Source organism: Hyposmocoma kahamanoa, unplaced genomic scaffold (genome assembly GCF_003589595.1).
Source record: "Hyposmocoma kahamanoa isolate Upper Pololo Valley unplaced genomic scaffold, ASM358959v1 160, whole genome shotgun sequence".
NCBI classification, from domain to species: Eukaryota; Metazoa; Arthropoda; class Insecta; order Lepidoptera; family Cosmopterigidae; genus Hyposmocoma; species Hyposmocoma kahamanoa.
In genome coordinates, this window is record NW_020653575.1 from 4,952,807 (window position 1) to 4,978,265 (window position 25,459).

General features: G+C 37.4%; 1 protein-coding gene across 1 annotated transcript in view; it reads right to left on the reverse strand.

The window, feature by feature from the left end:
• Nucleotides 1-1,759: 1,759 nt before the first annotated feature.
• LOC113225376 (ceramide synthase 5-like) overlaps nucleotides 1,760-25,459 on the reverse strand; it is a 40,625-nt gene continuing 16,925 nt past the window's right edge. Inside the window, exons 2-8 of the mRNA XM_026457666.1 lie at nucleotides 22,532-22,646; nucleotides 14,289-14,510; nucleotides 12,877-13,098; nucleotides 12,402-12,520; nucleotides 10,400-10,544; nucleotides 9,628-9,722; nucleotides 1,760-2,642 (exon numbers count right to left, since the gene is read on the reverse strand). Of these exons, the coding sequence (XP_026313451.1) occupies nucleotides 2,633-2,642; nucleotides 9,628-9,722; nucleotides 10,400-10,544; nucleotides 12,402-12,520; nucleotides 12,877-13,098; nucleotides 14,289-14,510; nucleotides 22,532-22,646 (928 nt within the window). The 3' untranslated portion in view covers nucleotides 1,760-2,632. The remainder of the gene's footprint in view (nucleotides 2,643-9,627; nucleotides 9,723-10,399; nucleotides 10,545-12,401; nucleotides 12,521-12,876; nucleotides 13,099-14,288; nucleotides 14,511-22,531; nucleotides 22,647-25,459) is intronic.

Consider the following 25,459-nt stretch of genomic DNA (forward strand, 5'->3'; position numbering starts at 1 on the left):
TGATAACGTGAGAAACAAATAATTTTAAGATTGCGCCTCTTTAGTACCAACGGATCACAAATTGGGGCAGATGCAACTAAATTGACTCCCATCTGTGGTACCGTAAAAGCGTCAACTTTTCCCCAAGATTTGAAAAATTCAGACGCCTTTTACTAGAAGTCACATCGTAACTGTACAATTATTTATTTAAATTAAAAATTTAGAGCAATGTCACCTGTGATTTACCAAACTTTAAATAACACCTTAAAAGCCTAATGCTTTAGCATTGGAAATCGAAAAAATAACATTGATTATGGATAGAAGAAATGCTTCAGATATATAGAAAATAAGTTGTTTATTTTCGAATAAAATATATGGCTAATAATTGAGGCCGTTGGCACCCGAACTACGTCAGTAGTAACGGCTCTCACATTTCCATTCTTCGCTTGTTTCGTCACTGACGTCTACACTTTTTTTAAGCAAAATGACTCCTTGTTGGCAAACTTTGACGCATTTACCGATACATAGAAGTTTACTAATAATTACCGCCAGCGGTTATAACAAAAGTTGCATCTGCCACCAGTGGTGGTAGCAGACGGGACTAAACTACACTGTACATGTAAGTAACTATTTCAAAAGCTAATCTGCTTTTAATATAACCAGTCAAACAACGGAATAAAGTTCACAGAAAAGAAACTTAATTATACAAAGCTTCATTTTGAACAAGTTACATTTATGTCCTTAAATAAAGCTGGACATACACCATTCTGCATGTGAACAACCAACTTCAAGGTATATCTATGTATAATTACTCTAATTTTAACAATGACGACCAATAATCACGATGTTGTGATCAGGTAAATAATGTTTGTCTAAAAACCAAATTTGATTTTGAGTTTAATTTCGATTATACACTCTATGTACTGTATGAGAAAGTGATCGTCACTAATTACAGGTTTCTTACCATGCTGTGGTTTATTTTTGTTAACTCAACCTGTGATCATAGAGCGTATAATCGGAAATGTCTAGAAAACAAAAAGAAATCATACCATGGTAAGAAACCTGTTAATGGTAATCATTTAGTGATAACCACGAATGTCGTAAAATTTGTATGAGAAGTTTCCGGGTTCGATACACGGCGGAACCGATTTGGTACAACTAAGTTTTTCTACATTGGTTCTTTTAATCTTGTAGTACCTGTATACTCTTATAAGCGTCCCACTACTGAACATGGGCTTCTCTTTCATGAAGTATTATCTCACTTTTCGCCTGCCTTTGTTTTTCCAAATTTTGGCAGTTGCTTTTTTTAAAATACAATATACATTTTAACCAACTTCAAATAAAACGCGTGTGTTACACATCCCTCCGCTATGAAGATCGCCAACTTTGCATTCACCCCATTCTGGTGGAAAACATCCGCAAGTTCACGAGGCGCCTACGCTGCGGAACGTGACCTGAGCCAGCACGATTGCCAATTGCCAAATCAAGCTCCACAAACGGGCATTCCATAATCATACTTCGATTAGGACACTAGAATAGTTAGCCACATAAGTTTATATTATATTGTATTTCTTTTTTTAAATTAAATTATTTAAATTAATTTCGGTTTTTTTTTGGAACCTCCGGCCGCAGCCTACGTAATTCGTGTAATTTGCCAAAGTGTTTCAATAATAATAATAATAATAATGTACACACTCATAGCCCCGCACTAGGGACACCATGTGCCGCGGGTGCCATGGATACACACACATAGACAACCACAAATTACGCCCAAACTCACGAGAGAAATATATGTAGGCCATACAAATATTTTTCCTGGCTCGGGAATCGAACCCGAGACTTCTAGCGTGGCAGTCCAGCATGATAACCGTTCGGCTACGGAGGCAGTTGCATTATAGCGCACATCTTAATATACAGTCTACTTTCCAATAGCAGTTGAATAGTGTCTCGATGGCTAGCCACCGACAAATCACTTGTTGCCGACGCAAACCGACGCGAGCCGAAGCTAGCCGACGACGGCGGGGTGGGGGCCGCGGGAGGCGCGGGCGACCCACTAGTGTGAGAGATCCAATTGCGAGCTTCACTCGAACGAACGTTATTTTTTAGTTTATAAATTCTTTTACTAATTTTGTATAGTTTCAAAGTGCCAATTACTATTTGATTAAAGTTCATAGTGCATATTCGACCATCTTTTATTGGGCTAAAACCCACGAAAGCTACACCACTGCTCTTCACTTTTAGCAGAATACCAAACGCACAAAATCCAGCCGTTGGCACACAACTGAGATGATTTAAAATTAGCAGATTTGGGCAATTAAAAATTTGCAGAAAACGGAATTCAATCCATAGAATTGCACAGAACACCCAGATCAGGCCCTGTACTCTGAAACAATTACTGTAAAATAAGTAATATGTCGTAATGACATCGAATGTCAGACGGGAGACGGAGAGGCGACCCCCTGAACCAATTTAGTTTATAAAGTTCATTCCCCAAATTCATCCTACCGAAAATCGAACCAGGGACTGTTAGCCACCGAGGTCATCAATTTGGGGATTGTATTATGGTTTTTAGACAAACAGTATTCGTTAAGTTTACCTCGTAGATTTTAAACGTATCTATACGAAATCACGTCGACAGCGGTCTCTATCGGGTCTATGTTTCTCTGAAAAAGAAAACACATTTTTTTTATTCGTTATAAAAAGTACAGTCAGCGATAATAAAGACAGAACGATAGCCCTGTGGAAATACGGATGCTGAATACTAAACAATAATCGGAATTGAAAGGAGAAGCTTATTAAAGACAATAGAGAACCGAAGGGGGAAAATGTTTGGTCATCTGATGCGTCACGACAGTTTTCTTAGAAACATAATAGAAGGGAAGACAAGCAGAAGAAGACCGAGACGAAGTTATTTAGATCAGATAACTTAAATTTAAATCTAATACTTAACACTAAAACAACAAATGTCTGCGGGATTGTAAGTGTTAGTAAGTGGGTATAGTGGCGCAAAAGAAGAAACTTATACGACTCATCAATATGTCTTGTCTCAGGTGAGACAGACGCTGATTTTCAGTCGTTCTGTAATAAATCATAAATAAGTTAGAAGACAAGAGTTAGGAACAACCGGCACCAGAGCATACGCTGATTTTCCATCAACAGATTTTTCATACGTTTTCTAAATGCGGTATTTGAGATTGGCTGTCTAAGTGGAGGAGGCAGATTATTCCAGCATATGATGCCTGATACCGGAAGCTACCCTCAAAGGCTCTTGTTTTATGGCATGGCTTTACCAATAAAAAACTATTAACTCTGCGTGAATTATAGGAATAAATACGCCATTTTAACTTGACATATAGACAAGGTGGACTTTTGTATCTAACAACAGAGTGCATCAATGTAGAAAAATGCAAAGTCCGTCTAGATTCCATATTCAGAATACCGTGTAGGTTTATTTATTTATTTATTTATTTATTTATTCATACATTGCAAACTAACAGCTAAGTAGCCAAAGCGCTTACAAGTCATACAATTATTATGATAAGTATTACAATTCAAAAAATAGTTAACAGCAAATTATTCTAGTCCTTATTCTAACATTTTATGATAACGCTGACTACACAATGTAGGGAGACATCTCTCTACATATATAGCCAACGCGATCAGCGAATAAATCAATTAAGTCACATTGAGTGAGTATGTCCCCGATCAGGCTTATTGCGCGAATGGTAGGCGCGTTTTCAGCGTACAATGAAAACAGCCGTGGATATCGGCGCGGGGCCACCGCACCCTCATCACTCCACAGGATACGAGTGGGCACCAACAGATCCACCTTACTTATTATGTCACTATCCACCCTGTGGTGGATCGCGGAAACAAAATGAGCCAGCAGCTGCATCTTTCGCCTCCGAGACAAAGTGTCCAACTCTACCATACCCGAAACAAAAAGCGATGGATACAAGTACGGGTAATACCCGTACTGCCGTTTATAAAGCCAACGTGCAAACTTACGCTGAACTCGTTCCAACATTATAGAGTATTTATCTTCATAAGGGTCCCAGACTACAGCTGCATATTCCAGCTTGCTGCGTACGTAGGCGCTGTACAACATCCTCGCCACAGCCACGCCATTGAATTCATATGATGTCCGTATAACAAATCCTAAAATCCTATTCGCCTTTTTACAGGTTACCGTCACGTGTTTGTGAAAGTCTAACTTACTATCTAACGTTAATCCTAAGTCACTAATGTCAAAAACTCTATCTATACAGGCGTCAAATAATATATAATTTACCAGTATTGGGCAACGTTTACGGGTAAAAGTAATTACTTTACATTTTGAGTCATTGAAGGGCATACGATTAGTCAAACTCCATTCCGACACCGCATCAATATCCATTTGCAAGGCAGCTGAATCACCAATATCCCTCACCCCCAGAAATATCTTAAGATCGTCCGCAAAAAGAAGACAACGAGCAGTACGAATAGTTTTAGGTAAGTCGTTAATCATTAATAAAAATAGAGTTGGACCCAGAGTACTTCCTTGGCTTACACCAGATCTTGTGTAGTATTCTGGTGACTCAAAACCTTGCACTTTTACAAACTGGCGCCTATTTTCTAGGTAGCTGGCAAAAAACCGTAGGAGTTTAGGCGTACAACCAGCCATCGCCAATTTCGTTAATAATATGTCATTGTCCACTAGGTCAAATGCTTTCTTGAAGTCAAGCGTCTACCTGAAGACCTGCATCCATCTCTGCAGATACATAATCTACCAACTCGATAAGATTTGTCGTAGTAGACCGAGCAGGACGAAAGCCATGCTGGCTACTATGGAGCAATCCATTTATTTGTCCACTAATGCGCGTATTAAGGATGGATTCAAATATTTTCGCAAACACAGAAAGTACAGCAATAGGTCTGTATTGCGTTACATCGCCTTTAGCGTCTCCTTTTGGCACTGGCGTCCCACGCGATAGTTTCCAGCACAACGGGTATATTGAAGAGTCAAGACAGAGGTTGTATATGTAAATCAGCGGTCTTTGAAAAGCTGACATACAATCCTTTGCTAAAAACACTGGCACTCCATCAGGACCCCACGCGGACTTCGTTTGTAAACGCTTAATTGCAGCTTTAATATCGTCCCCGCTTACGCCCACAACAGCTACATCCCTAGTGCCCACTACTGGATAAGCAGCTCGAGCAGCATCTGCAGGGTCCAGTTGCGGCTGATCCGATAGGAAAACGTCCGCATCAGCCTGTCCAGACACTTCCGCACCGTCGTAAGAAAAGACATCTGTACAGTGCCTGTCCTTTCTCTTATCTTTAACATATCCCCAGAATCGAGCTGGTTCATTAATTATACTTTTTTGCAACCTACTTATATGCTGCCGATACGCGTCATTTATTAGTTTTTTACCGTGCCACCTGTAGTATTTGTACAGCTCTACGTTATATTCCTTTCCATCAGATTTCATTCTTTTAAGATGATAGTGTTTATACTTTAAGTTCCGTATAATTTCAGCAGTATACCATGTCGGGTATACGTATCGCAAATCGCGTTGGCAATGTTTCCTGACTGGTACGAAACGATTGCAGCACTCGTATATTTTTGAATAAAAATATCCAACAGCCTCATCAGCATGTCGAACTTCGAACAAACCAGCCCAGTCAATTTTAGATAAAGCCGCATACAATTCCTGATAGTCCGCTTTACGCCAATTCCAATCAGGACATATACCCTGTTGCCGAGGGGCACGAAAGAGCGAAGGCCTGGCGCTACATTCTAACTCTATCGTCACTTCCAGTGCAGGGTGGTATAATCTATCCAACGGAACCAGAGGATCATAGATGACTGAAACGTTAACCCTATCAGGGGCAAAGTCACTCAATATTACGTCTAATTTCGAGCCATGACTATTAAACACAGTATTATAGTCTTGTAACTTACAAAATTCACAGAATAAATTAAATTGTGTATTTATATTATTAGAAAATGAATTTAAATTAAAGTCACCTAATACTAAAACATCAAAGTCAGGGTACGAACAGATAGCATTTTCAATGCATGTCAGTGTGCTCAGATAATGTTCATCGTCACAACTTGTAGACAAATACACGACACAACATAACAATTTTACACTATTACATTTGATAGTAGCGAATAACAGTTCCTTGTCTGGCGTTGCTCCATCAATATCTGTAATCTCACGTACAGAGTAGCAATCACGCACCGCAAGCAACGCTCCACCCCAGCCAGCGTCGCACATTCGGTCTCGACGAATTACCACATATCCTGGTGGAAACAGTTCTCCATCAGACACAGAGCTAGATAAAAACGTCTCCGTCAATCCGATTATATCGTATGTAGATTGCATAATGTTATTATGAAATACGGTAGTCTTAGACCGTAGACCACGTACATTTTGATAATAGCAACTAATAGTTTTGATTTTGCGCCTATCACTTCTCCTGTTTGTTGCGAAAAATATGTCGCCAAGGTTTGACACAGATGTTCACAGCCCAATTGTCTGGGTTCAGGAGTAGATTAGTTAGCTCAGGTGGTACTGCAAGCTTGAACGAAGCGTAGTCTCCTCGTGTCTTAAGCGCTTCTACGAAACAAACATCAGCCCCACATATTGTTTTAAGATGGGCATTTACTTGCTCGACTGTAGTACCCTCCTTTACGTAATACAGGTGCAAGAAGGCTTTCTTTTCAGCAGCACACAGTATGGTAGTTCCAGGGGCAGCGGTGCCCCTCATAACACCGGGCAATGACGCTCGGGCAGGCGACGACGACCGACGGCGAATGACCTCTGTCCACCCCTCTTGATCGGGTTTGTCATTGCAATTGAGATTACCGACAGGGGCCGGAGGAGAACGTGGCGGAGCACCACCAGATCCGATGATGGCCGACGCCGAATTCGACTTCTGGAGTGATGTTTGTTTTTTCTTATTTTTCCTTTGGGCAGGCTCCGTTGCCTGTCGGGTCTTATTATTTTCAGTTGGTGTCATAATGGTTTCTGATCTATTATTTCCAGTAGTCAAAGTATTTATGGATCTCTCTAATTCATCCATACGCTTCGATAGACAATTTTATTTATCTTTTCAAGCAAATCGGATTTGAAAGCGCAAAAGTGTTCAGATAATAGTTTGCTAAATTTTGTAATAAGGCGTTTTTCAAGTTCGTCTTGCACAACACTCAGTTCATTTATACTTGTAGTGCTTTCAAAAGATTACTCATATCTTCATTCACATTCTTCCCAGTAGGTTGACCATAACGCGTCCCAGTACGTACAGTGACGTGTTCCGGGCTACAGATTGATACGCCAGGACTGTCACTAGCGATACTCGTATCCTGGATGTGATGTTGGCGAACAGGGGTACTAGAGTTATCGCCTTTTGGTACTTTGCTACGGCACTCGACACATATCCAGGACATTTTATATTCCAGGGAAAATGTAGCATACACATCTTCAGTATAATTTGCACATAATAAGTCAAAAATCTGCTTACATTTAGCGCATGTCATGTAACTGCTTCCGCTGGTTATTGGACCGCGACACCCTGCACAGCATTTTGTTTTTATTCTCGGAGCCATCGTAGAGTGGGTAGATGCCGCGTCTCGTGAGGTCACGCCGAGGCAAGCGGCGCGGGACGGGTGCGGGTGGGCGGCGCACAGATTGGGGTAGGTCAGGTCCACGGCCGTTACACAAAATATTTGAAATTATTTTGCTTATAACTTGTGTGTTTATTGTTCAATTTTCACAGCACTTTCACCATTGGATAGACTGGTTCACTGGCTTTAGAAATATTATACACTTAAGCAAGAACTTTTGGTTAGAACTGCTAAATCAATTTAATTTTGGGGAGCAGAGTTACACAGATGTTACTTCGTAAGCTATCCTCGCGCGATAGATTTAGCAAAGGTATTATGTGACTCCTCGGTGGAATTTTGTTTTGACAAGAGCATAGATCTTAAATAAGAAGAAGAAGATCGGAATTCTTATTAAAAGTATGAACGCTTACTTAGTATAGACATACCCATTTCGTCAAAAATGCGTATAAGACCGGCCATATAGTCAGAATCCCGTTTCGGAATTTCGAAGGCAGCAAAACCATACAAATCAATGCACTACTGTTCCGTTCGAATTTTTTTCCGATTCGAAATTCCGTATAGTGGCTTGTGCATTTGCCATTCCGGAAAAAGCCGTCCCGAAACTAGTCTTTCATAGATTACGTAGGGCCGCAACACACAGTCGTAATTAAGCTGCAAGAACATCTGGACTCAATGCCTCGCGTTGCTCAGCTGAGTCTTGTTATTCCGAAAGGAAATAAACGTAACGTGTGTTTAAGGGTAAAATCACAAATAAGTAAGTAAGTGACATTTTCCACAAAAAATCTTTAATTTATATAGCTATGGTAAGAAAATCACTGTCTTTCTGCAAAAAAAGCTCAATAACAAAAAGTTATAAACTCGATAAGAGTTTTATCTGCAGAAAGATGGTGATTTTCGTACAACAGGTACATAATTTGGAGATTTTTTGTGGAAAATGTCACTTATGTGGTTTTACCTTTAAGCAGACGGTATGTCTGTGATGTATACACGGAACCTCGAATCCATATTCCGAAACGGAATTCCGACAGTACGTGACCGGCCTTAAATTCCTTTTTTACTGTTTATTTTCTATTCAGTTCAAAATATAGGGTCACCTAATGTTTATTTTTTAAGAGACTACAGTGTTATATAAACACGCAGATACCTGTAGAGATACTTAACAGGATATAATAATTTGTCGCCAATGTAGTCATATTTCAATAAATAATACGTATACTTAAACATAGTCTGTTCCGAGAAGTCTCGGGATTGGTAGATGAGAATATCCACGTTATTCTTTAGTTTAGCTAAATTAACTTCCTAAATTCCGATAATAATAGACATCTCGATCCAAGTGGCATGACCATCGAGTATATAACCAGAAATAGAGACGAAATAAGGGCCATCCATCCCTGGCAACTCATCAGGCAAATGGGACTTATATCACATTTCCATATCAACTCTCGTTTGCGCTGAAATCACAAATTAGAAAGCTGAAATAGTACAGCGCCAACAACTGACCTTTGTGTACGTCTCCGTATATTCCAAAAATATTCTATATTTATTGTAATAAAGATCATATCTGTAACTAGGTGGGCTATTCCATTCGGTGCGGTGGTTTCATTGGTACTTAAATATTAAATATGTAATTTTTAAATTTTCGTCCATTATAGCAACGCTCAGGTTAAACTGATCGATTTGAAGTAAAACAATTGACGACACTCGTCAATTGTTTCGAATTCGGGCTGGCCAATCGGAGCGCAGTTGTCACCGTAACGATACGGCAGAATAGTTTTCAAACAAATTAAATGACATTTCGTCTCTATTTCGGGTTATATACTCGATGGACATGACCTACCCAATTCTAATATAACTTCATTTCAATAAAGTTTTTTTATTTTTTCATTTAGATTTACAATTAGTTACTTTTACGTAACTAATTGTAAATCTAAATGAAAAAAAAAACGTACTTCCTTCCTTTTTGTTATTATTGTTATTACTTCTCTTCTTTTTAATATCAATATTAGTTCATATTATTAAAAAAAAGGTATTCTTACTTTTTACTCTTATTGTTGACGTGGTTGGGCGTGTTGTGGTTAGAGTTACCGCTGTCGCTTAACTCTGAACTGGAACTCCGAATATCACCGTCCATCTGAAAATATATATTACTTTAATATTGTTTGTAATGAATATTATGATGTTTCACTACCATGCCATTCAATAATTTTTTGTGAAATTACTCCACTCTTTTACAATAACATGATTTTTGTTTACGTTTATGATCTCGAATTACATCGCAGAGTATATGCATTTCTTTTTTACACACTCATGGCCCCGCACTAGAGAAATTCTGTATCGCGGGTGCCATGGACATACACGTAGACTAAAATTACACCCAAACTCACGAGAGAAATAAATGTAGACCATACAAACATTTCTCCCGGCCCGGGAATCGAACTTAAGTCCTCTGCGTGGCAGTCCAGCATGGTAACTGTTTGGCCACGGAGGCAGTTAAATAAAATTTGTTGACCCAAATAAACAAGACGAACAAGTCGTGCGCATGGTGGTAAGCGACGCGTCTATCGATGCAGTGCCACTCAGAGCTTTAGATCTCAAAGATCTGAGGGGCACTGCCCTGCGCCCGTCGCCGGTTGAAAGTCCCATGTGCCTGTAATTTCGCCAGCACCCTTACCCTTCCAAACCGGAACACAGTAATGCTCTCGTTACAGCTTGGCGGCAGAAATAGGTAAGGTGGCAGTACTTCCCTGGGCGAACTCTCTCACAAGGTGCTCTACTTCTACTAAGTACTACATTTAAAAGGGAACAAACCTGTCCAGCAATAATAGCTTTGTAGGCGATCTGCAGAATGAGCCATGTCCACACTACGTGTAAAATTAGCAACAGACAAAGGAGAGTGTTGAAGATGTAGTACGCGGCGAACATCGGTAGAAGTTGCGGAGCGCGGATAGACGTACTGCAAATAGACATACGGTAATTTAAATTGATAGTATGGCACGGTGGTTGTTTCTCAATTGAAAGGTTTACAGTTTGTAACCCTATGGCGGCAAGTAACTTTGACGATGCATCGTCTCACCTTTTTATCACCCTCTTTACCTGGTTCCTGGGGGTCGATTCGAGAACCTTACGATAATTCAGTTGTCGACTGATTTCTTTTCATTTTTATTCACAACACCCGAATCGCACGTCAAAACTCTGTCGCATTTGAACCCGAACCGAAATGACGTCACACCTGTGCGATTACTCGAACTTCTCGACCGGCAAAGGCTACAAACGTTATTCAGAACACAGTTATCGAATGAAAGTTACCGAACGTCCTATTGTTTGCAAAGCAAGAATTTAATATGGAAAAATTTATTTTATATAAATACTGGATTTTTTTCAATATTATTAATTTATTTTAATGCAAGATTAATGCATTCCTATATTTTAGTTCTTTAAAGGCTTCAAAATGGATTTTCATTATTTAACCGACTTCAAAAAAAGGCGGAGGTTCTCAATTCGACTGTATGTTTTTTTTTTCTTATAATCTATTTCACTGACTATCTTCGTAAACGCTGTTGGGTAACGATATCGTATCTGAAACCAAATTGAACGTTTAACTCGGAATGTTCTGAATAGCTCGGAAAGCGCCCGTCAATTCGACAACGATATAAAATCGACGATTCGGTTAAAATATCGAAGAGTTCTGAATCGGCGTCCTGGAGGCTTTGAATTGTTTTCGAAATTCCTTTTCCTTCATTATTTTAACGTTGGTTCGTTCCATCATCATTCTCATGAAAATTCTCGAAGCGAGAGGACGTACTTATTTATCAACATGTAAAACTACAACTCCACTTAAATTGTGTTTAAAGCATTAGATATATGTACCAGGCGAGTAACCGGACTTTGGACTGTTTAGTGCTAGCAAGGAGTGTTTCATATTGTTTGTATCATTGTATGTTACGACATTTCTTTTCCTCTTGTAAAAAAATATGAACGGGCCCTAACTAAGGCTAGGTTACATACCTATGATTTTAATTCCTAAGTTACGTACATTTCTGAATGTGTAGTAGCAAAAACATCGTGATAAAACCTGCATGTCAAAAAAGGTTGACAACCCCTGGCAAGTGTGAAGTCCCCATAAATTGGCCAGGTTTTCATTTCTTTTTATATTTTTTAATAACAAGTGACGGGACGAACAAGTCATGTCATGTTCATAATCATAATAACATCTGCTGTGCCACTCAAGAGCTTTAAATCACAAAGATCTAAGGGGCACTGCCACTACGCCCGTCACCCTGAGACATAAGCAGGCAAGTCCTATGTACCTCTAATTTCACCAGCACGATCAACTCTTCAAAAGTGGAACTCAGTAATGGTCAAATTAAGACTTGGCGGCAGTAATAGGATGTATGTGATTCGCACCCGTAGTTATTTTGGTTATTTGTTTATTTAAATATCATGATATTAAAATATGCGTGATGACGAAAAAGTCACATGCATAAAGCAAAAAGTTAAAAATTAAGCCATCAGCATTTTGAAAAAAAAACACACCATTTTGCAGTATGGTACAGATATGGTAAGACCCAAAGTGAGATATCAAATGTTTTCAAATGGTTTGAAAGAAAGAACTAAATATTTATTATGTATCAATTTAGAAAATTAATAAAGGTTGCTTGTTTGATCCAAAAAGATCTCCACATTTATCGGGCTGTAGTCACAAGATCCATATACTCTTTGAGGAAATGATAAATCTAATCTAGCACTTAAAAATCGAGTGCAAACAACACATCACATCTTGTAGATTGTATTGAAGTGTTTACAAACTTACCTCCAAATAATGTAGAAAGGATATATTCCAACACGGGTGGTAATCCACACAACAACAAGCGCTAAGAATAAGGTGTCACACACTCGCTGGTAGCCTGAGTACTTTGTTGCTTTCACGGACTGGAATGTGAAAAATCAACATATTAATTAGTAATACAAATACGGACCCAGCACTATACCTTGTAGGACACGCTTTTGTAACGGAGATCCAACTTCGTTTATCCTAACACTAAAGTACGATGACTCAAGATTGAAAGCTTTATTTGTAACATCACAACACTCAAAGTTTTTTATCACAGTAAATTAAATTGTAATTTTTTTACGGTCAACGCAATCAAAGGCCTTATAAAAATTACAAAGTAATATTTTGTCGGTTGCATGCGAACACGAAATGTAACCTAAATCTCGCTCAAGCCGCTGTGGTGGCTCATTAGTACTTATTACTATATTGTAGTAATAATGGTAGTCACACATACCTCAACAAATATATCAGCACAATCATGCAACAGCAGTACCAATGTTCCGATTCTGTGCAGATTGCAGACCCACGAAAAACAAAGTAAAGCAATCGTCGCGATGTGATGAACAAACATCTGCCAGAAGTCTTTGCGTTTCACATCCCAAAACTGGGAGAGGGTAAGAGACCAGTAGAACGCTGATGAAATCATGTAGTACCACCAGACATCGTTAGTTAGACCCTGGAATTGATTAAGTACAACTTTATAAAGTTACCATTGTAGCGCAAGTAATTAATAAATATAATTAATATATATAATAAATTATGTGTAATGAATTTTTTATGCAAGTTTATTAAATATAACCTTTGTAGTTGTCGCTGCTTTTAAAAAAACAATCCCGTGACTTTTAAAATGAACATTTCAGCAGACTACAACTAGTGCCCTGCAGACATTCTTCCCATCCTTGTTCTGATTATGACTTTTCGACGTATACCACATCACTGCCACTAAAATTCCTGGTTTCTCCAACCAAAACAATGCTTATATCAATTCTATTTAAGTAGTATAAGTAAGGCTGAGATCAGTTACAGTCGTTTTAAAGACTCGCCTACTTTACTTGATCTATTTTGAACCTATTTTAATTAAAAGAACTTTTCATTTAGGGGTTTCTCCACTACTTCGCTCATTCCGGTCTTGATACCAATATTTGTTTGTATTGATACAAATATTCTTGAAAATACTAATGTATGACAAGGCAATGCGAAAATTTTGTTCAGATGTCCTTAAGCGGTATCGAGCATTAGTAAGTCGTAAAATAAGAATGGTTGTAAGGGAGACTATGATAATATGACTATTTATCTACTGTAAAATACTTCATATAAAAGAAAAGTTCAATATGTGGCCATTATTGAAAACTATTATACAACTGAATTTAAAATTAATGTAACGAACAAGTATAACACTGGCGAGCCCGTGAAAATAAATACGTATGTCCAAAAGTAAATAACTATTATGGTAAAAGAACAAATAGACATCTCTTGCCAATTATATTTAATATATTCGATTTTTTGAGAGGCAGAGAATAGAAGAAAAAATTTAAATTTATACTTCTTAAAAGCAGGTAAATTTAGTTAAATCTATACTGGTTTTGTTAAATGTACTCGTAACAGGTATACTATAGTTTTACGATTGTGGGTGTAACCTCGCCAACAAACTGCTTTCACAGTTTGGTGAGAAATTGTATTATGTTCTCTTGCCTATTTGTATGAAATAAATAAATCCTTATGCCTTGCCATGCCTAAAATCTATATGCCTTGTTTGTATGAAATAAATAAATCAAATAATTCTTGAAGATAACTTTATATACTGCTACATTTATTATCTCCCCGTGATTGTGATCTCTCGTAGATAGCCTATATAGCAAAACTTACCTGATGAGGATATCCGATATAACACTGATCGATGTCCCACAGCCACTCCTTGTCCCATAGAATGTAAAGCCCGAAAGCAAAGTTGCAAATATAGAAGGTGCATTTCCAAGAGTTCTCACAGAACTTCACCAGTGTAGAGGGTTTCGCCTGCGAGCGACGGAGGCGCCACCATCGCTCAATTTGCCGCTCTGTCATGTCAAGTTGCTTTGCGAGACCGCATAGCTGCAAGAGATTTTTTTTCTTAGTAGGTACATGATAGCAGTTACAAAGAATTAAAATCGAGGGGAATTCCAGAGAGGCACACAACTTTCAATAATTTAAAGCTCTGAGTGGCACTGCAACCGCTACGAGAGGCGTGTCACTTAACCTGCTGTAATTTGTTAACAGAATAAACAATTTTGCTTGGAGCTCTGTAAAAGGTCACAAATGGTCGGTTTATTTGGAAAAAATATCAAACAAACGGATTTAAATCCGGAAAAAAATAATAAAATTTCTAAATTTGCATAAATTTGAGATATTTTAGTTGAATATTCACATATTTTAAATGTCGTTGTGTGGAGCGAGCTCATATGATAGTCCGATGTAAACGATGAAGGTATTGGGTAATTTTAAACATTTTCAAAACTGAATAAATTGTTAATACAAGTCGTTCGTCATCATTAGTAAATGTATGCACAGATTGAAGTAGGCCAAGCATACAATACCTATTGTGTTCAGTGTAAAGTGAACGCAAGAATGATGTATGATTTTACAAAATGTCGTAAAAAGAAACGCTTCTATTTCGCAATTATCGTTCAATTTCAAAGTATTTTTTCTCATTATGGTTGTTTTTTTCATTATTTATTCAGATATTGTTTGTCTATGCATATTTAATGATCCTAATTGGCTACCGCGTAGTTATAGGTCAATGATAGACTGCGTGTCGATTTCAAAGCTAATCAAAATTTTAAAACTTTTTTCATTTGTTACCCGTACATAACCAACTTACATAAAAGTGCCGCGCAAACGTGTCTTGTGTTGAATACAAGTAACTAGCAATTACAAGCGAATATTCGCCAGTTGTCGCAACTGCAATTTGTATAAATATTCGCTTCAAGTTGCCGATTACATGTATCCAACACAAGACACACATTTGCGCGGCACCTAATACCACTTCTTACATAAAGTTGGAACCCTGTCGCCATGATACGGGATTACAATGGACTTATTTTGGTCTAGAATAACTAAAATCCAATACATCTTCATTCTATCGACTATAGGCAATTTCAAGTAATACAATAGAGTGAATAAAACCTCACTCTAATTACAAATCATAACTCTTATTTACAATTACGAAACTTTTCTTCTAATTATAGTAAATTATAAATAATAATTAGTTACACATAAAAAATATAGAAAAAACACGCAATAACAACAATTCCAGAAATTAAGTAAATTTTAAATTTTGCGTAAATATAATCTATTCTTTCGCTTTCTGTATGCACATCTTTGATATCATAAAAAACATCAACAACATTTATGTCAAAGAATGCGTATGTACTTTATATTAACACTCTGTTTAAGGTGAACGATCTTTCTTACATTGACCCTAGGACTTTCAAATGATAAGCTAATAGGGTTTAAACTGCAACATTCATTTGTATCTAAGTCATTAAGATAACAGATCAAAACAATATACACGTAGGACTACGTTTTTGAGATGTATCGATATTTCAACCGGTGCACCCGGCAACCATGGCCTTTAGGCATTTGTAATTCTAATGCTACTAACAGATGGAATGCATGTCTGTATTTAATGAGTGCAGTCGTGATCAACTGCAAGCGTCAGATACAGTCGATGTGAACGATAGTATGTGAATGAAAAGCAGTAATTGACATTCTTAAGAGGGAGCATGCCAAAATTGTTTTGACGTTGGCTCCGCCTAAATTTGTAAAACAAATATATGCCTGAAGTTCGCGTGACATGCGACAGGAGATGTTGAATTTTGCGCATTAAAAGTACCAAATTCGTTTTAGCGGAATAACCCTAAAACTAAAGGGATTAAAAAAATCCGTAGTGACAGTTCTCGATCATGCATAAATATAATTAATTATCTAATTTTTGTCCTAATAACTTGTAGCATTTCGAGGATAAATCGAAAAAATGTGAAAATTAGAAGTCATTTTGTGATTTTTATCTATCGAGGAAGCTTTATTGTTTTATGTTTCTGATTAGTGTCTATGCTTGAATATATCGTGTAGTTACTCATACAATATTTTATTTTTAACTTTAAAGTGGATATACCCCTCTAAAATCAAATCGAAGATTAGGAATTTTTCCTCTGCTCCTTCTTAAGGGGATATTATTATTTTTTGTATCTGAAAAAAGTAGACTTTTTCAGTAGCCGCAAAATGTAAAGATTACCTTTTTTTATAATATCAAGCGACGGGACGAACATATCGTGCGCCTCGAGGTAAGCGACACGTCTATCCATAAAAGTCAGAACTTTAAATGGCAAAGATCTTAGGGGCACTGCCACTGCGCCCATCACCCTTTGACTGCCGTATCTCGAAAGTGAATAGATGTGCATTGTGACAAGTCCCATGTGCCTGCAACTTCACCAGCATCGGAACGCGGTGATGCTTCCATTACTGCTTGCCGGTAGAAGTAGGAAAAGTGACAATACTTTCCTGGAAGAACTCGTTAATAAGGAGCTGTATTGCTACCATGATGTACGATGATAAAGTCAGGTAATGGCAAGATGAAAGGAGATAGAGATGATTGGAAAAAGACACTACGCCGTTTGAAAATAATTGAAAAAGTATAGGAGTGAACAGAAAAAAAAACTTAGTTAATTGTGCAGTGGTTCAGGTTTTCTACTTTCCTACGCCACAATGGAAACAAAAACTATGAGGCAAGCGCCCTTGATTAGAGTGTATATATACTAAAAATAAGTTTATGGTACTACAGTCGCCTCAGATATTTAACAGAGATTTAAAAATATCCTCAAATTGCGGTTGGGGAATTCGCTGAGCCGAATCTTATCGAAACTTTTGTAAATTCCACTGAATAAGCCTTTCTATAACTATTGAATATATTAAATAAATGTGGAGAGTTGAAAGTCATCTTAGTATACACATTAACCGCAGATACCGTAAAGCAAACAAGAAAGTATGTCAAGTGTGTTTGAATAGTTCTAAATTGGTGTTATCTAAGTAGGTAGCGTGCTTAAAGTTATATTTAGATAAATCTTCTTCTTATCGTGACGATTTTTTATTTTAATATAATATTGACTCTGAGTAGTATTCTACCACGTTAATTGTATTCTGTGTGACTGCGTTGAGATCTTGCCTCGTGTAAGTGTTTGAAAATAAGGGACACAGCAGTCTTAACAAGTATCCCTGAATCCCCGTTTAAACATCTTGTCCGTGCAGCAACCTACTGAGTGCGAAGTCAATTTAGCGACTACCACACGGATGTGAGCTGACCGCATCCTGGCAGTAGTTGTTCCTGAGAGATGATGAAACCAAGCCTTAGGGATTTTTCCCTTTCCACCGTGTATATCTATCGACAGACCCTCGTAATGTGAACTTCAAAGCGGTGGTTATGTTAGGCTACGCCACCGCAGTTGAGGTCACCGTCGCATTTGTTAAACGAACATTATACTGTTTAAAATTGTAAGACATTATTTATTCCTCCTAGAGCTCATAACATCTGTCTAGAAATAAAGTATGTTCCTCTTACGCAACCTGAACTTAGACAACTATGACTTGTCTGTGATTGCATAATAGTGCTGTACGAAAATAACTTTCGGTTCATTCAATTAAAGTTTTTGTAATCGATTAATAAATCGGATATTTCAATCACAATCGAACGAGTATCTAAGTGTAAAAATATGAAGGATTTAAAATTATTATTTCGGAAATTTTAAATATGCTTATATAGGTTATGTAAGGGAACCCGCTATTATGACTCAATGGAACAAATCGATTCATTCAATTAATTAATCGATTTGTAATTGGCATTACAATTGGCCATCACTAAACCGTCTGTGATCGGTTCAGTGACTTGTTTGTTTACTTTTTGTTCAAAATCGATTGAAACGAAGTATAGTTTGCTATAATAATTATTATTAAAAAAATATTTCACAAAGAAAATTTCTTTCGACCCGTTTATTTACTTGCCGAGAATGTACTTTTATTTTGACCTTACTTCGAACTGTGAAAGCTCTTTCTGTGATAACGATACTATTATCCTAAATCCTCGAAATATTGTCAAGGTACAGTATTACTATATGTTCCCTAATCCCTATAGTTGCGCAACGCCTTTTATATGTGGTGATGATACCGCCTTCCGTGGTAGACAAGGGCACTTATTTACGCTGTCATACGCAGATATGCTAGAATTGTCATAAATTGTAATAAATGTGATAATTAATACGTAATCTTTTTTAATACCAAGCGGGTCAAAAAAGTCGTGCGCCTAATTTCTTAAGAAAAATATATAACGTCGGGGATAGCGCAATTACGCGTAACTAGCATTTGATTATGAGTCTCCATTTCGGTAATTTTGTCGCCAAATAAAATCCGCGTAAAAGTCGTGGCAACCAAATTGGCGTGATTTCCTGCAATCTATTGTTATCAGTCCGTAGACAACATAAATTAATGCTTACTGTGTAAATAATATAATAATAGAAGAAATAACGTTAAATCCCTCTCCCATTATATATAACGGAGGGACGTTAGATAACACGTTTAGTATACTACTTTCAAAATTGCATACCTAATAACGCACACACTCAACATAAAACTAATAGTTTTTGATCAATCAAACATTAGGGCACTCAATACTGACAATGCGTGGTGGCTCGAATTATGTGTCCGGAAGTGTATATACATATACATACAAAGATTATATAGAATTCCCTAAGTGTATTCAACAGTGTTCGAAGTGGTGTAGCGTCTACCCTCAGCGCTCGATCCCACATCCCGCAAACTAAGGGCGGGTTCCCACTATGTCGTCACGTTTTATTATCGTTGGACGACTGTCGTGTCTAGCCTGTTCCCATATCACGACTATAACATGACTTTCCAATTAAAATATTTTTAATGTAAGTTTTAAACTTAGGAAATGATAATCTTAATATGTATATTCTCCGGAATGATATTGTAAAAACTTATATCGTTTACCTTAGTTGAACTCGTGATACCATGAGTTTGGACTTAGTTCTACATAAGGTTAATATTATGGATATCTTCTTTCTTAATGAAATTTACTGTGATGCCACGGTCATGATACCAGTCTCCTTAAGCTTTTCTCTTAGAGAAACCCGAGAACCTAAACGGTACACACAACGAATCGCTCGTTTTTGCAACACAAATAAGGTTTGTATATCTGCCGCTGTACACCATCTATCTATCTATCTAAATACGAGGAACAAAACCAACTAATCGTTCTTGGCAGTCGTCTTCACAAAATCACCAAACTAATAGAGTATTTTCACAAAAAATATATGTTCTCTCATGGTAATAAAAACATCGTGCTATTCAATAAAATAAATGTCACAAATCCCTAATTTCTCGTCGTATATTTAATGTCGTGACGACAGACAGTCGCACGACACTAAATATACACGTTTACAGTGTCGTGGCTTGTATATTTAAATGAAGTTGTTCACACATGGAACAACACGATTAACTGTCGTTCACGACTTTTTTGACGTTACGACGACAGACTGTCGTGACAATGGGAAGAGCTATAACGACAGTTGTCCGACAATAAATAAAACGTTACGATAAAAATGTGACGACAGATAATCGCAGCTTCAAACAATTTTGTCGTGCAAACGACAAGGCGGCTGGATCAAGGCAAGGATCTAGTGGAAACAACTAGACGCGACAGGTAATCATGATATGGGAACAAACTAGCTCCGACAGTTGTCCAACCATAAATAAAACTTCACGACATAATGGGAACGTGCCCAGTTAAGGTGCAATCAATTGAATTCAAGTGTTCTTTATTTACAAACATAATAAAAATATTTTGAAATTTGAATTATAGGTCGTTTCCACGTCGATTGCAAAATAGTCAAACATAGTAAATAAAAACAGTTTCTAATAAGTTTCGCTACCTATAAAAAGTTACAAGTTAAACACAGTTCAACGTAATACAAACATTACTCGTTAAATAACTGTTACATGATTTTCACGCTTGTTTTATTTACGCAAGGGTTATATGGAACAGTTTGATTTACTATTGTGTTTTTTATTGCCGGCACAAATTGCATTTTTTGAAGTTAAAGCTTGGCTTGTTACTTGTCAATTCGAGCTCCTGATGAAAGAGCTTGTCCAGGGATATACTGCCACTTTACCTAATTCTGCCGCCAAGCGGTTATGTTGAAGTGAAATGGCGCATTTACACCAAGTCGTCAGGTGATTGTCGCTTGCCCGTCGAAAGCGGCAAGCTACCCGGTATAAATAGTGAGTCAAAGTCGAAGTCGACCGAAGCTACTGGGTAAGGAGAAGTAGTCTGCCGAGAGACGACGGAAATCTTCTACGATTTTGATGGAAACTTGAAGAAAGGACCAATAACGACGTTTTAAGAAACTTTTTGAGCAAACGTGATCTTTAACGGACAAGCTGGAAGTCTTAACACTTTTCTGTTGAATACGTAAAATAAAAAGTCGTCTAGAAGTTCATTCAGGTATCTCAGGACATTGGCTGTACGTATGGAAAATACTTTTATGAACTATAACGACTGGTGGTAATTTACGCAATTTTTATTAAGTAAACCTACAAAACAATGAACAGCTGGTGCAAGTTTGTATGAAACATTTTGTTCCCTGAACATTGTTTAAAAAAAAAATTATACGTCTTTATAAATAAGCAAATCACATTTAAAATCCAATTGATTAAACTTAACTACTTAATTACTTAACCATTTATTCACACAATTATGTTGGAATGTCATCAATTTATAAACTTAAAAGCCATAAATTGATTATTTTTTAATTAAATTAGTTATATAACTCACGCATAAGGAGAAAAAAAAAATAAAAACGGAATATCAACAGGAATCTTATTATATAAGGGTATATATAATAATAATAATTAATGAATTTGATCTTTAACGTATAAGCTGGAGTTCCTTTAAAACTTTTTTAATACAGTTGCTCAAAACGTGGCATTTTTCGTACTACAAATCGTGCCGAAAGTTGGATTTTTCGCAGTAGTAGTACTTTTAATAGTACTTTTAATTTTTTTTTATTTACTGTTGTTTCAAGTCTTAAACATAGAAGTAAAGAGGTTGTATAGTTATTTAATATTTATGTGCTTTGTGACGTAAGTCATTCGTCATTAAATGTTATATTAACTTACAAACATCTTATTTGTTTAAATTGCATAGGTGTTTTATAAAACAGCGGGTTATATTTAAAAATACCAAAATATTTTCCATAAAGATGGCTGATTGTGTATTAACAATGACCGGAGGTGAGTATTACGCGAGACCGCTGCGCGCCGCGCCACTAAAATATACTGTTTTATTTATTTTCAATGTATCTCTTTCGCAAATTTACAAAAATTTAAAAAATAAATTTAAAAATTTCAATAATTAAAAAACGTCGTTTGATACACTAGCGGATTTGTCATTTTCACTCGTCTCGAGTCTTGGCCAGAGGCGAGGGAGCCTCGAGACTCGTGAATAATGACTAACTTTCCGCACCTGTATCAAAAATAACTATTCTGTTGAATGCGTAAAACAAAAAGTCGGCTAGAGGTTCATTCAGGTACCTCAAGGCATCGACTGCACATATGGTAATTTACACGATTTTTATTAAGTAAAAGGAATTAAGAAAAGGCGTGAAGTATATGTATGTATGTATATCCTGAAAGAACAATGGTTTCGTTATAATTCGGTTTTCGGCGTAATGAAAATTCGAACGAACGTTATTCCTGAGAAAAAAAAATTCGAGTTTGTCATAGGTTTTCCTGTTTTTATTTGGTTATTACTGCTACTATTCACAATGTCACAAATTTAAGACTTCCCGTCTTACTTACGACTTAGTCTCATAAAAAAAGACGACTGTCACTGAAACACCCACACACACACTGAAAAGCCAGTTTATTTTTATTCCTCGTATTTATGTCGAGTTGCTGACACCACGCGTTACTACCATACCATATTTGAAGTACAAAATTACAAAAGCACACAGCCGATACACAGTTAAAAGAAACTTGAATGAAAAGTATATTATTGAATGTACCTGTACAAGTTTGTGATTAGCCTGGTAAGCAGCCTCAAGCTTGGGGTTGTTCGGCGCTTTCCGTGGTCGAATATCTTTGATTCCCAACGTTCTGCCGAATGGTGCAAACACGTACCTGGAAGTAAATTTTAGTATATTAACAACAATACATGGAATAAATTTATTATAATTGTTAATACAAAGATTGAACACAAAAAAAACAAAGAAACAGATTTCTCACAGATTGCACTACGGCAAAAAAGTCAAACAAGGTCTGGTTCGTTCAGTGGCTTTTTTTTTATAAAATATAGGTGCGCATTTGACCTCCATCTCACCTGATGGAAAGTGACGATAAGGTCGACGATGGAGCATGCACACCTAAATAATGCCTATTCACTCTCGCCTTGAAAAGGTCTAAGTTATAACGTTCAGGGAACAAGTCTGCACGCAGGGAATTCCACTCCATAGCCGTTCGCCATATAAATGTGGAAGGGTAACGCTTCGTGCGAATCTTTGGAATATCCACAACATAGGGGTGGAACCCAAGCTTACGCCTAGTCATCCGGTGATGGAAAGGGGAAGGCGGAATTAAATCGTGTAATTCCATCGCACACTATCCGGGATATATCCTGTAAAATACCGATAAGTAGGCAACTTTACGGCGGTGCTCTGCAGCTTCGCATCCACTAATTTTGAGTCACCTATAAGCCTCTTGACACGGTTGTCAATTGAATCCAAAGTGGCCAGTTGACATGTCGCAGAGCCATCCCAAAGGTGGCAGCAGTACTCCAAGCACGATCGGACTTGTGCTTGGTACAGCTGAAGCAACTGTCCCAGTATAAAGTAACGCCTCACCCTGGAAAGGATTCCAAGCTTCCTTGTTGCAATTTTGGTCATAGATTCAATGTATCTGCCGAAGTTCAAATTGGACGACAGGTCCATTCCAACTAGCTGGAGACAATCGGCTATCGGTATGGATATATCACGGAAAGTCGGAGTCAGCTCAAAGGGATTCCGTTTTGTGGAGAATAGACACGCCTGCGTTTTGGTAGCGTTAAATTTGACAAGATTGGCATTGCCCCAATCGGAGACTGCCTGGAGTGTCAAATATAAATGGCTAACCATGGACTCTCGACAAGACTGGATTTCCTCTCCACTGACCCTTGCATTGGTCAAGTATCTATCTACAACTGTGCTGTCATCAGCATACGCAAAGGTACTTGGAATTAACATATCATTGGTTGTTGATTGGTGGCTTAGTTGGCATGGCGTCTGACACGGTTTGCTAGAAGACGTTGGCTCGAATCGAAGGGATGTATTCTAAACTATACTCCGTCTAACCGTTTATTAACTTTTGGCATATGCATGCCTGTTTCGTAATTATTGACATACAACCATAAACGAAAAAATTAAATATTTCCTGGACTCTTGTATTTTTTTTAATTTTAGTAAAGCGACGTGCTCTTTAACTCAGATATTTATCGAGCCAACAGATTATGTAACGAAGATTATTAAGTTAAAAGTTTGGTACCTGTCTAATTAATTATGGTGAAATTAAATAAATTATAAATAATTATAATAAATTCTTATTGTTTATTAAAATGAATCGTCGGATTCTTCTCCATATGAACGGGAATCATCACTTGAATCATCCTTAACATTAATTCCAAAGTAGGTACACAACATCTTCTTTAAAACTTCTTCATAAATAAAATCGATTGTCATAAAAACATCGAATTGGCCACGCATTAGGACATCACTAATTGATTAGATTTCGAGCTGTCAAAAGATAAATAAATTGTTGGACAGAGTATAGTGTCAGTCCTTTTATAAATACCCTGTCCAAATTTATCGAAACCAACTATATATTAAATTATAATTACCTTGTCTATTAAAAACTATTTTCTGTCTAAAATGTAGTTACAGTATAATATCATACATTTATAAACCCATTCTCATTAAGAAAATTGTATTTAATGAATAATCACGCATGTCTTAAAACTTTTATTTTTTACTTTTAATCCCTTTTATTTTATATCTTATATATGCAAGTGATGTGAATGTCTAATTTGTGTTGTTCCTTTTTAGATTCCCATCGTACCCAACGGATCTCCGGTTATCCAACCGTACATAGTCACACCAACATAAGTGTCTTCTTCAACCCTGACATTGGCAAAATCATCGTGAAAATCGATGGAGCCATTATAAAGAAATTGGAATTCGAGAATAGTGTTCGATCTTTGTATTAATAATTTATAACATATCGTAGTTCGTCAGTTATTTACTTACAAAAATAGCTATTTGGTACTCGTCGATACTAGATACCCGACTAGGCTGTCTTGTACCACGATTAGCAATACGAAACTTACTCCTGGCCGAACTCCTACCCGGCCAGAGGAGACAAAAACTATCGGAGCTTAGAACATTTTAATTCCTCCTTAGTGGTGGCAACCGCTAGTTGTGTAATGCGCAACGAAAAGTGAGCTTGCCTACAGCTCCGGTACCTATTTATTTATTTATTCATTTAACATTTGTAGCTTTACAGATAAATCCAAATCGCTACAAACAAAAACAACAAACAAAAAAAATCAAATAACATACAAACAAATAAACATAATACAGTTCACAGGATTGAACTCACAGGCATCAATGGTTCAAACACTTTCCTGCATTCACACATCAGACATCCAATCGTGCTGTCAAACAAATCAGAGTGAGGTGCCGCCTCGAGAACGGAGTTGAGGAGCGTGATGGCGGGCAGCACCGGTGTGTTTCGGTGTGCCTGCGTGCGCGCCAGGCCCCGCGCCAGCAGCATGTGGTGTCGCACGCGCCTGTACTCATCCGGCACAAACAGCCTTAGCAAGTGCTGCAGTAAATAGGCGGAGTCAATTTTACCGCGAATAATATTGACACCAAATTTGGCCAGCGCGAGGAACCTACGCAACTGTA